This window comes from Haemaphysalis longicornis, unplaced genomic scaffold, assembly GCF_048455015.1.
Source record: "Haemaphysalis longicornis isolate Haplotype H1 unplaced genomic scaffold, Haemaphysalis longicornis Haplotype H1 scaffold_8, whole genome shotgun sequence".
Taxonomy (NCBI): Eukaryota; Metazoa; Arthropoda; class Arachnida; order Ixodida; family Ixodidae; genus Haemaphysalis; species Haemaphysalis longicornis.
In genome coordinates, this window is record NW_027526445.1 from 188,389,953 (window position 1) to 188,402,525 (window position 12,573).

General features: G+C 46.5%; 1 protein-coding gene across 1 annotated transcript; it reads left to right on the top strand.

Moving 5' to 3' along the window:
* Positions 1 to 1,117: 1,117 nt before the first annotated feature.
* Positions 1,118 to 9,819, top strand: LOC144149634 (long-chain-fatty-acid--CoA ligase 4-like). The gene is made up of 3 exons (XM_077681286.1): positions 1,118 to 1,211; positions 5,111 to 6,357; positions 6,959 to 9,819. Exons 2-3 carry the CDS (start codon positions 5,638 to 5,640, stop codon positions 8,363 to 8,365), a joined length of 2,127 nt encoding a protein of 708 aa, XP_077537412.1. The 5' UTR covers positions 1,118 to 1,211; positions 5,111 to 5,637; the 3' UTR covers positions 8,366 to 9,819.
* Positions 9,820 to 12,573: the final 2,754 nt, after the last annotated feature.

The following is a 12,573-nucleotide window of genomic DNA, read 5'->3' on the forward strand; positions in this document are numbered from 1 at the left end:
AAGTCAACAGTGCTAGAGCGTAGTTCGGTATCCTGCTCGCGGGAAAGAGTCAATGAGCCAAAAAAAGAGGAAGCAGGGAAAGGCGGAAGGTTGGAGTAAAGGGTAAACCGGTATGCCCAGCGTTAAGGCACTGAACTTGCAAGTTCAGTGATTGCCACTGCAGGTTTTTATCCGGTAATCTTGTGTTCTTCGGCCGCCGGAAGCGCATGAGCTTCTTAGTCGCCCTGTGAGTTGATGCCAGAGAAGGCCCCTGAGAAGAGCCTCTCGAAAACTGGACGCGCAGAGTCGAGGTTGCACAGTGCTGAGGGCAGCGTCTTTCTTTCAGTCGAGAAACGTGGGCACTAACATACAACGTGGCGTACCTCCTTCGGCGTGCCGCAAGTTTCATATTGCTCGTTTGCTGCCATTCGCAAACTTTCAGCTCAATTGGGGCGCAAAATCTTTCATTCTTTGCTAAAAGTTGCAAAATGCGATTGCTAAATGCACGACAAGGCCATGTATCTTCTTCCCCCTTCCCTGGCGCTTTTGACTTACTGGTCGCCTTACTATTACAACATACGTACTCACTACTTATACGTGTGTGTTTATATACAGGTGCTATCATGATTAAATTGAAATACGAACAATGGTGCGCGTGGCTTTTATAGCATGATTCGCATTCTAAGCGAGGGACTGTGCCTGCAAAGTAACGATAAGTTACCACAGGGCTTTCCAAAGCTTATGCCTGCCGTGCATACACGGCCCGTCGCCAGGGAGCGCAGCATGTATTGAAAACCACGTGCGCCGTTGTTCGTATTTCAGTTTATCACGATAGTACATACGCATGTTCGCGCATAGACAACCTAAATGTCTTAAGCGCACCCGCACTTGAAATGTGCACACAAAGCATGAACGGTGGTGAAATCACGCGTTATCGGGTATTCGACCTTGTCCGTAACGGCTACCGGATCTGTGCGGAAACGTGAAAGCCAAGCCCCGTACGAATGCATTGTAGTGTCATTTCCCCCTGCGGCACGAAATGTAGTCGGTTACCCTTACACAATGGGAAGTCGGATAAGAAATTCGCAGAAGATGAAGTGCTGGGACAATAAAGGAGCCTTGATGTCGGCTGGCGAGATCTTCAGAGTCTGTTGATGACTGTTGCCGTTTCTCGTGCAGAGGGAATTACACACACGCAATGACAGAACGGCGGCTGTAGTCAACCGCGAACTGTGAGTATTACTGTTCGCGTTTTGTACTCATAACATCTCAATGCTGCACTAGAATAGGAACAGCTCTTTGTTTCCATTCTATCTCATATACAAATGATCATACAATTATTTATTAGAATAATATTTTATGAGTTCAGAACCTAAGTCTCTAAGAAACTTGATTTTACATACAGCTTGCTAGATTTGTTGGCTACACTCATATTAAACTAATCAATCCATTGTACCATTATTACAAGAGAAATATTTAACGACAAGAATGCAGTGGTGCTTTATATGCTGTGCAGCGGACCCTGAGGAATGCGGCGGATGCGTTAGGGGTCAACGCAGTGTTTGACGCAAGCTCATCCAAATTTTGGGTGCAAAGCCCCTTAGGGGATAGGTCTGTTGGCGTCTCATGTCGTCGTCGTAACCGTCGTCTCATGTAGTCACAGTACTAAAACACCGGCACACCCGTTTACGCCTCGAGCTGGAACGCTTCGTAAGAGACTCCTTTACTCCTCGCGCTAGAACGCTTTGTGCTTCAAAGACACGATACTTTTACGGCAAAGCTGTATAGCTCTACATCCCAGCGGTTCCATCCTCGTTGGCAAGATGCCAACGCGCGAAGAACAAAGTTTTACACTGCATTCTTCGCCCCTCCCCAGGTGTGACGTTAGGGAAGATGGCCCGGGATTTTTTCTTCTTTTTTCAGCTTTTCCGAGAATAAAAGGAAAAGAATATCATCAAATTGCGTCGTGAAGCACCGGTTTATTACGGCCCTTTAATAGGAGGCCTCGTTAGAGTATTGCCGTGGTCCTTAAAGGGGCCATGAAGACAAAATGCAAGTTTTGTTCATTCGAAATACTTACTTGTTAGAATAACACTAACGCCGCGTTTTACGCAAACTTCACCTGAAAAAGTTGCATAATTGGAAAAAAAAGGGAATGGCTATGCGGTCCACTAGCTCATTTCCCGCACTACAACGTGTGCCGTTTCATGGGCAGCTGGGCGATTGGCTGAGGTCGGCAAAAGCAAACGCAAGATAGGCAGGGCTGAAGCTTGCAGAACAAGCTTTTTGCGCCTAAGTTTACTTCATATTGTTTTTATAGCGGTTAGAATGGTGGGCTAGACAATGGAAGTTACCAACACACCCGTAAACATAAAAACACCAGTGCCTTCAGCGCGCATTATGCCGGTTATAGCTGCACTGCCGTCCGGAGCGTTGGGCTTACACTGGCTAACTGGAATAAGCAAAATTGTCCTCTGTCACTGTGTTTGTCCACCGTGCCCGATGTTTCACGGAACAATTACTATCAACAGAAAGAAAACTTAGCTCGGTGCAAATCCGGTCAAAAACTAAGCGAGTACCGACAGCGGCCCTGAGCAGTATCGTAGCGCCATCTATGAGTACTGACGATAAGCCAGGCGTTTTTCCGTCCGCTGCAGCCTTAGTCAGCCTTCGAACGTTGGCTTAAGCACCTGCCCTGGATACATCATCGCAGACGTCACGAAACACAGGATTCAGATGAAGAATCAAAATTTTAGCTGAAATAAATTGTTTTATTTCTCAGTGACTCGCGCCGTTCGCTACCGGGCAAGCGCTCGGGGCACTACAAAATATCACAGCTTTCGAATAACACATCCTTGTATTTTGTCCTCATGGAGCCTTTAAGGATGACTTTTTTGAGCAAACTTGCACCTGGCAGTTTAAAGGACCAAGCGAACACGAGGTGACGGAACACCTTGTTAGCATGTCAGCCGCACGCTGTGATTTGCGTAGTAGAGGCTTTATAAAAATCGCAGGGCAGTGTTATGAATTTGTGCTCAACTGAAGCCAGAACAATGGAAAGCCTTTCATGTGAAAATGTTATGAAATGTTTTGTCATGTAACCTTCGGAAGTAATTAAGTTATGAAATGTGGCTGTCATTGTAACTAACAACCATTATAATTCCATCATAACGAGAAAAACTCAAGCTGGAGGCACTCATAAGACGGGAAAACGTTGTCGCGTTAGGAGTTCCGGTAGACATTAGCAATAAGGCCCTCCTCAGAACAGTCACCCATAACAGAAATGATGAGATGTTTTCAGTGCATTTAGCAAACCTTACTAAAAGACTGTCAATGAGAGCAAGGTAGAAGTATCCTGATTCTTGAGCGCTATCAATTTTGACTCTACGCCTCGAAACGACGCACAGAAAACCAAGGTCCTGATTCTCAACAGCTAAACGTCAGACCTGATCAAGGTTGCCCTTTTAATGAGGAATATCAAATAGACCTTGAACCCAACGAGGTTCAGAGGCGAGGAAGAATTACGTTGGTGTAGATGCACGGGTAAACATCGGCAGCAGGCAAGGCAATATATTAATCATTAGCGGCAGCATACACAGTATCGTAGTACTGACAATTACCTACCGCGGTGGCTGAGTGGCTAAGGTGTAGTGCTGCTGAGCACGAGGGTGCGGGTTAAATTCCCTGCCGCGGCGGCCGCTTTTATGATGGAGGCGAAAAGCGAAAGCTCCCGTGTGTTCGAGATTTCGGTGCGAGTTTGAGATCCCCAGGTGGTCAAAATTAATACGGATACCTGTACTAGGGCGCGCATCATCGCCCGTGAAGCGCCGGCGCGTTAAACCCCACAATCAATCAAGTACTGAACACTGACCTTCATCCGGGAGGAACAATTATTCTGAAAAGTGGCGGGAACATCAACATAGGAGGCCGTAACCTACACATCATCGCGATAGCTAGTAGATGAACTTCTGACACCTTTACACCGCATAAACCCGAGGTCGCAGAACTTCGGGTCGTACTTTTGAGTAATTCCAAAGAAGCATGCAGCCAAATCCTACTGGAATAGAGACAATGCAGACTTATTTATGGCTTACTGTCAAGAACAAAACAAGCGGCAGGCAGGTCATGCCACAGCTAACTGACTTAACGGAAAACACAAAGACAACGGAACGACACAAAGTCGCCACCGCAGAGAAGGCTCGTAAACAGCGTAGGACAAAGGCCTAATTACGGGATTCTGAGGCCGGATCAAAGGGTAAGGGCGATGCCTGTCCTCAATAAGGCTTGACTTTAGGCTAGTTGGGTACACGTTGCCAGGAAAATCAGCGCATAACCATGACACGCAGTATAGAACGCAGCGCCTGTTGGGCACAGCGCTTGAGGTTACCTTTCTACCGCGTCCCTGTTTTCTGAGCTGTTTTTTTATTCTGTGCTCAAGTTCGCGAGGCAATGGAATGTTGTTCTAGCGCCTACCTGAGGTTCAACAGCTAGGCTTTTAAAGAATCTTCTGGCCAACCTTTTCGCTCTCACTGCTCGAGCGAACATTTCCAATCGTTTTAGGATTCTGGCTGTTTACATGCTTGTGAATCCGTTCGTTAAGAAGTCTAGTATGCGGAAATCAGTAGTGGTTATCATATTTCAAATGAAGAAAACGAAATGTACTGATGTTGGCCATGTAGTGAGACGAACCAACAAAGGGTAGACCACAAGACTAACGGAATGCATACCGATGAGGGAACTAGAAGAAGGGGAAGGCCGTTAATTCGACGGAGAGAGAAAATAAGAAAATTCGGATCCAAAGAGTAGACTCGGGCAGCGCAACACCGGAGCTGGTGGAGGTCATTCATTGAGGCCTTCTTCCAGCAGTGGAACTAAATACGCTTCTGGTGCTGATGGTATGAGTTCCTTACATGTAAAATATAATAAACATTCTGTGCGTTTATAAGCGTATATGTGTTATTGTATAAATTTGAATGTAGATTTCGCTGCATAGGAAATAAACATTGTGACCGGAATGCTGACAGGAACAGGTATTCAGCTGGTCATTGCGTTCAGATAATTTTATCCTTCTAGGGACTATTGTGTACTCTTTATCCAGTTACTTATCGTTTATTGTTCTCTATCTGTGCAGCACGAAGGATTCGACGGGGAGAAAGTGAGGCAAGAGAGAAGGCAACGCTTCTCACTGGCAGCAATTGCTGAGCAAACAAAGTGTTATCGGGGTCGGCTATCATTTCAGGCGTCTGGTCCGTCACTAAAAACCCGGATCTTCTGGTACCGTCCCTAAAACGCACTCCATCGTTGCAGCGATCACAACGAACCGGTCATGCCCTCTCAAGTCGGGTTTTGGTGACGTTGATGTCTACAAGGATCAGTACGCAGCTCCTGCTTAATAGAAACGACCGGGAAACTTCTAACTCATCCCGACGTATTTCAGGACCATCAAGTCTGCTGTGCCGAACTTTGATCGTGGCATTTAAAAGAGCTGGCAAGAGCTGCGGTCTCATTTTTTCTGAGCTCGAGGGTTCTACAAACAACACAAAGGAAGCCGCATCAAGGCTGTTCTTGGTGTCGGCTCTAAAGGCTACCATATTTGTGTGACCGACGTAGCAATCAAGATCTAAGTCCTTTTCCTTCACCAGGCCACTAGCGGCAACCATGGCATCAGCACTGAAGATAAAATGTTTCCTCTGGTGCGTCAAAGCCCTGACGATGATCTACGATACTTTGACCTTTCCTGTCTATTTCTTTCTTCAAAAACCATGGGTATATTGGCAGCGGAAAAGGACTATCTTTGCCCAACGCGTTATTCCGGAAGACCCGTCATCACCCTACAGAAGACTCAAAAAGCAGGAACTAAAGAACCTCAAAGGACTGCATACACTGGACGAAGTCACCCGCAAGGCTATCTTAAAGAACTCCAAGCGTCCCGCCCTCGGAACCCGGCCCGTGCTTGGACGAACGGAGGAAAAGCAATCAAGCGGGAAAGTGTTCAAGAAGCTCGTTTTGGGCGACTACGAGTGGATCACGTACGAAGAGGTGGGTCGTAAGATCGACCTCACTGCTCGTGGGCTGCTATCCATAGGTGCGAAGCCCCACCAGTATCTGGCCATCTTGGCTGAGACCCGTGCCGAATGGTTCCTGACGGCGCAGGCATGTTTCAGGACGAACATCCCGTTGGTGACTTTGTATGCGACACTGGGCGACGATGGCATTGTGAGCGCCATCAACGAGACAGAAGTGAAGCATCTCGTGACGTCTTCGGAACTTATGCCTCGTTTGCTGCGTCTTGTGGACAGGATGCCCTCTCTGACGCACATTGTCTACATGGAAAGCGCCGAGTACAAGCCTCCAGCAGAAGCGGCCGTGGGCCCACAGGTCAGTTTATTGTTATAGATTAATGTTTTAGAAACAAAGACCTAATCAAAGCGTGTAGATAAATCGCCTGCTTTGGATGTTCAATCAAGTGAACATTGACGAAACAAGGAAAAAAATATAGCGAAAACGTAGAGAGGTCGTATAAAATGTGAGGTTTGCCAAACTTCTGCCACGCATTTTACTCTGGTCGTACGGTGGAACCTTCTGCACGTAAGGTTAAAGCTGGAGAGCGTTGACATTTCTGGGAATATGAAACAGTCAGATTAAACCTGAAATTGGACACAAAGAGGTGATACGTTCAGCAGCAGAATGCGGTTCTGACAAGGTTAACTAGGAAGTTTTTTGGGTGACCGAACAAGTTCTTTGTCTCTACAACGCCATCGTGATAAATGTTGACGTCACTAATAAATTATTTTATCGGAAATCTGAATGGTTACATTACTCATTTGTTCGAAAATTTCATTGAATTCTCTTATTTTCCCACTTCACAACAGTGTTAATACTGAAAATATAAGTGGCACTCACAGCTTCGTACTCCATTATCTTGGTTCTCAGATGCGAGTGTTCTAACGACAGCCTATTGTCACATTGTTTCCCATAGGTCGTGTCCTTCAACACCCTTCAAGAAGCAGGATCGCGCTACAAGGCCGAGATGTCTGCTCCTTCCCCAGATGACGTGGCCATCGTCATGTTCACTAGCGGCTCTTCGGGAAAGCCCAAGGGCGTCATCGCCACGCACAAGAACCTTATCGCGAACCTATCTGTATTCGGCGCTATTTGGGAAAGATTTGGCGTCTATAGTTGCTATGATAGGTACATGGGCTTCCTTCCCTTGGCACACATACTCGAACTCTTCGCCGAGTCCCTCCTGTTTTCGGCTGGCGCACGCATAGCGTACTCCTCCCCGCTTACTCTGACCGATAACTCGACGGGTGTGGCGAAAGGGTGCCCCGGAGACATAACCCTAATCAGGCCAACTCAAATGGCCTGCGTGCCGCTTATAGTCGATCGGTTTCGCAAGAGCGCCGCCGAAGCAGCTGCATCCAAAGGCCCCTTGTTCGCCGCATTATTCGACTATGCCATTGACTACAAGAATTTCTGGCTCGACCATGGGTTTGATACACCGGTGCTGAACGTACTGCTCTTCAACAAGGTTCGCAATCTCCTGGGTGGGGAAATAAAACTGCTTGCATGCGGCTCAGCACCAATTTGTAGCAACACACGCCGATTCGCCCGAGCCTGCTTTTGCTGCCCAATGGTTGAGGCATACGGTTTAACCGAGGTGTGTGGAGCGGTCAGCCTTATGGACGTCGAGGACACGAGCGTGGACCGCGTAGGGGCCCCGCTGTCGGGGATCAATGTCCGCCTGGTTGACTGGCCTCAAGGCAACTATCGCAGTTCTGACAAACCCAATCCTCGCGGCGAGATCGTTGTTGGAGGCCCGTCCATCAGCAAGGGCTACTTCAAGCAGGAGGAATTGACTCGAAAAGTTTACCGAGAGGAAGGTGGAATCCGTTGGTTCTACACAGGCGACATCGGCGAGTTCTTCCCAGACGGCACGCTCAAGATAATCGACCGGAAGAAGGACCTTGTGAAGCTGCAGCACGGCGAATACATTTCGCTCGGTCGGGTAGAGTCCGTCCTGAAGACCTCTCCCCTTGTGGAGAATGTGTTTGCGTATGGCAGCTCACTTCACACTTACATTGTTGCCTTCGCGGTTCCAAACTTGCTACAACTCCAACGCGTGGCGGAACGTCTGGGCAGGAAGCCTGCGTGCACACTTAAGGAACTCTGTGCGGACTCCGAAGTGATGACGGCTGCGAAGGAATCAATTTTGGAGCATGCGCGCTTGAATGGCTTGGAGAAGGCCGAGTTACCGCATAAGATAAAACTGTGCTCGGAAGAGTGGATTCCCGACTCGGGACTGGTTACACCCACCCTCAAAATTCGTAGGAAGCCCCTGCAAAGTTTTTACCAGCGTGATATCGACGCGCTGTACGGGATGTGAGAAGAGATTCGACTACATGACGTGGAACTGCGGACCGGCTTTATTTTGAATGTGTTGTTATTGTGTTCTGTGTTAGATTTAAGCAGCTTGAGACAAGCCAGGAATGATAAAACGTGTCAAATAAACTCACATTGTACACAGCAGCATTATGGGGCTCTTATCGAAAAAAAGGCCGTTTAGCTTGAGTAACTCAAAAATACTGGTCGAACGGTATGCAAAGCGGAAAGTTCTCATGTGGCGCGGAGTACGCAGAGTTGGGGCTGCGGCCCTGATCTCATCATTCATCGGTGTAGATTGCGGAGCTGCCGCTGGGCCGCCGGTGGAATGGCCGTCTGCGATTGTTGCGGTTCTTTACCCGTGCAGCCCATATGTTCTTGCGTGTCGTGATCTTCTACGAGCCCGGATAGCACATCTACGTGTGCGCCAGCTCGGCTACGGCGGTCAAAACTCAAATACCCAGATTAAACGTCCTGAAGCTTTATTGCACACACATGAAGTTGTTGAAACGTTTCAAAAATTGTGCATACAGTTAGCTTACTACGTCTCCGTTACAGCAATAGAAGAAGGGTTAGAAAATAGTCTAAATACAACTGACCTCAGTACACACTTGATCTTATCAGATATGCACTAACCTTCCTCCAGTGGTGTAGACTGTCATATGCTATTTCAAGTGTTGGCCAAACCCACGGAGAGCGGTTCATAATAAACACTTCATTTGAGGCTATCGCCATCATCTGCCGATTTTTCTATGGTATTACGCCATGCATCAGCTCCGCTAACATTGTTTTGCTGCAGTAATGTTCACTATAAGGCTCTTTTTTAGAGAGATGGCCGTAATGGGCCACTTACACGACGTATCCTGATGTGAAAACTTAGGGGTGTTTCCAAAGTATCGAGAACGTTTAAATTCTTTGCCAAGAGTGGTGCGACAGCGGTCGCCTTGCGTGAATTATTCCAATAGGCCGCTTAATCGTTCACTAATTTGCGCTCAAACCGCGAAACATCACACACACGGGGTACACTTTGCATGCCATGTTCTTCTGTTTTTGGGCATGGGAATGTGTTCACGAGCCGCGTCATTGTGTTGGCACTCACAAATGAGAGGTATTAGTTCTACTGCGCCACTCATTAAAGCACTACGCCGACTACTTGGACCTTACCTGAATGTAGACAGTTGTAGGCTGTCGCTTTTTGTGAAAGATACATAGAAAACATCGTGTGTATTTTTTGGTGTCTCTTTTGTTACCCTGGTGAACGGTACAGGAATGTTAATCAAAATTGTTCATTTGTGTACAACATGTGTTGTGATCAAGTGCTGTACGTGTTCTTGCATTGACGCCTTCTACAAGGGTGGCTAGGGTTCCTTCAAGTGGAGCTCTTTTCACTTTTTTTCTGTACTCGCTTACACAAATTAATGTTACGATCCTATTAAACTTTTATAGAGTTCTTATAGAGCCTAAAGGAACTCATTAGAAACTCATGGCAGACCCATGCCCTAACGAGTCATCTCTATAAGATTTCTATAGAATTTAAAAAAGGACCTCTCCACAAAAAAATAACTCTACTCGTCTCTACAATATCTCTATAGAATTTCAAAACAGACCTCCCTATAAAAATTCACTCTACTCAGACTCGATAAAGATTCTATACACATTTTAACGAACTCGTTCAATGAAAGGTCTATAGAGTCTCCTCCATGAAAGCGGTTTTTAATTTTTGTAGGGGCTGCACTATAGCAACTAACTCTATTTAGGCTCACTAGAAATTCTATAGAAGAGTTAACGTGATAAAACAAGGAAGTTTCTATTGTCTGACTTTGAAGTTCGTATACAATTTTAAATTGAACATCTGGATAGACACTAGCTGTTTTTATATTCCAGATCAACACGGATTCTACAAAAGGTTTATCGCTAGCCGAATTTCCTCGAGTCTGTCCAAGTTTTTTTTTTGAACGGCCTGTTTGCTCAATATATATATATAGAATTTATGAAAACGTTTAAAAAAATCGTGGAATCCAATCAGTGTCGACATGTCTGCTGATTATCGCCCGCGTCTCGAAGACATGTGTTTCATTCCATATTTTCCGATGGAGGCGGTGCACAGAGAACGAAAATGTCCGTATGCAGGTCAAAGGACGCATACCGCGATCACCGAATTTAAATCTTAAAAAAGAAGTATATAATTGGCTTCAATTGTTTGTGGAGATCACTCCCAGCAATTTTGGCAGCTAGCGGTGGCCGGAGAGATGCCGAAAATCAACTCTAATTGCCCCGCCGCGAGAGCTCAGATTGCGGCGGCACTAGCGAAAAAATGCGAAAGGCATTCCCTACTGGATGTGGGTGACGTTAGATCTACCCCGTTCCGGAACGGGAAGCAAGCACTCTCCGGCGCTGTTGTCGGTGGTCTCATTTCGTCAGGCAGTTTTTGTCACATATACCTGCTAGATTTACATAACGAATATGTGACATCACACATATCTTAGAGCAGCGAGTTTGTGTTCCTCTGCGGTGGCATGATACTAATAGCGCTGTTTTTGCAGATATGCCTGCATATCTCACAAACCCAAACGCTACAATCTATTCCGCTGATGAAAGTACGCCTATATATACTTAGCAAAAAAAAAGAACAGAGCAGAACTTTGGTGTAAACCACCACACATCAAAAAAAGAATTACAATAATAAATTTTTTATATAGCCAAACTTGAAAACAAGACTCCAAGCCAAGTGGAAGCAAGCTTGGAATCATCATCGTTCCCTCGCGGACTTCATTCATTCATGGAGTCAGAACTGCACTTATCCCTCGCTGACATAATCATCTCGTTGAGGATAACGTGAACTTTATACGATCGCAAGTGAAGAACTGCAGTGTGCAATACAGAGAATCCCACAAGGAGCAAACGCGTATGAATGTTCTAAGACAGGTAAAAACATTTACTTCAAGCGAAACAAGATCGTAAGCGGAAGAGGGCCTCAGTCCAAGGCCCCTGAAGCCGCGGCTCACACTAACTGAACCAACCAACGCAGAAAAAAAAGTAGAATGACAAACTGAAGCGCTGAATAACAACTCACCTTTATTGCGCAGGGACACAAAACGAAAGAACGAGCCTGACACTGCTTCACGTCACTACAAAAACAGCGAGATCGAGAGAGAGAAAGAGAAACCTAACAAATTAGTGAGCTGGCGTGCCGCTTGTTACACTCCGAACCACTCTCTCGCCAACAAAAGTATTTGTTTTGAAAATGTCAATGCGTTCGCGGTCCATGTTACTCAGAAGCAAACACCTCGTAAATATCCTGCGCCCGCAAGCAGATCCCGAACTTCTAAACTGTTTAAAACGATTGGAGTTTTCAGAATTCTTCCGTCCCATTGGAGGGCTCCCGTTCGCCGAAGCGGGAAACGGACGCGGGCGCGCGGAAGCAAAAGACGTGTGCCATCCACCTGTACACCTGCCAATAAGCAGATGCCACTCTCTAGTACGCTGTGTCGCCAGTGTGGCCAGCGGCTCTAACAACCAATTTCGCGACCTGGCCGGATGTTTGTCTACTTGGAATATAATACGTCTGCCGCTGGAGGAGTTGTTAATAATTCCATAAAAATGATCGGAAATATTAACACAGGATTCACAAACACCCATCGGTTGTTTTGTATATCTCTTGTCAATGTTTCCGCATAGAAATAATATTGTTTCCTGGCTCAAAATTTTCACAAAAATGCATAGTCGTACCATAGTCATCGCAAACCGGCTCGAGACGAAGCCAAAGTCGCTTGTTCTTTACAATCTCGGATGTGCGCTGTCTGGCTGGTGCGGGCGTTCTCAGTGTTTTGCGGAAATTTACAGCTTTGTTCGTGTCGCTCGCGGTTTATGTGCCTTCTGCGATGCTTTACGACGAGTATCGAAGGTGAGGCATTGCAGTGCAGCAGGCGATACATCTAATTGATTTGAGGAGAAGCCATCATAAACGCTCTTAGCCCTTGAAGGTCCTTTGTTCCGCCGTGAGTGTGCGTGCACTGTGACCCCGCAGTAAACAGGCTTGCGAAGTGATGTGTGACCACACCTTGGCAAATTTGTTGTCAACGCTTTGGAAGCCGTCGTCAAGTTACGACGCTGGGTACGATGTTGTTATATATACACAAGGTAAGTTCAACTCTGCGAGCGCTCGTGCACATTTCGGCTGGCGCATGGAGGAAGAATTCCTCCGTGGGCCGG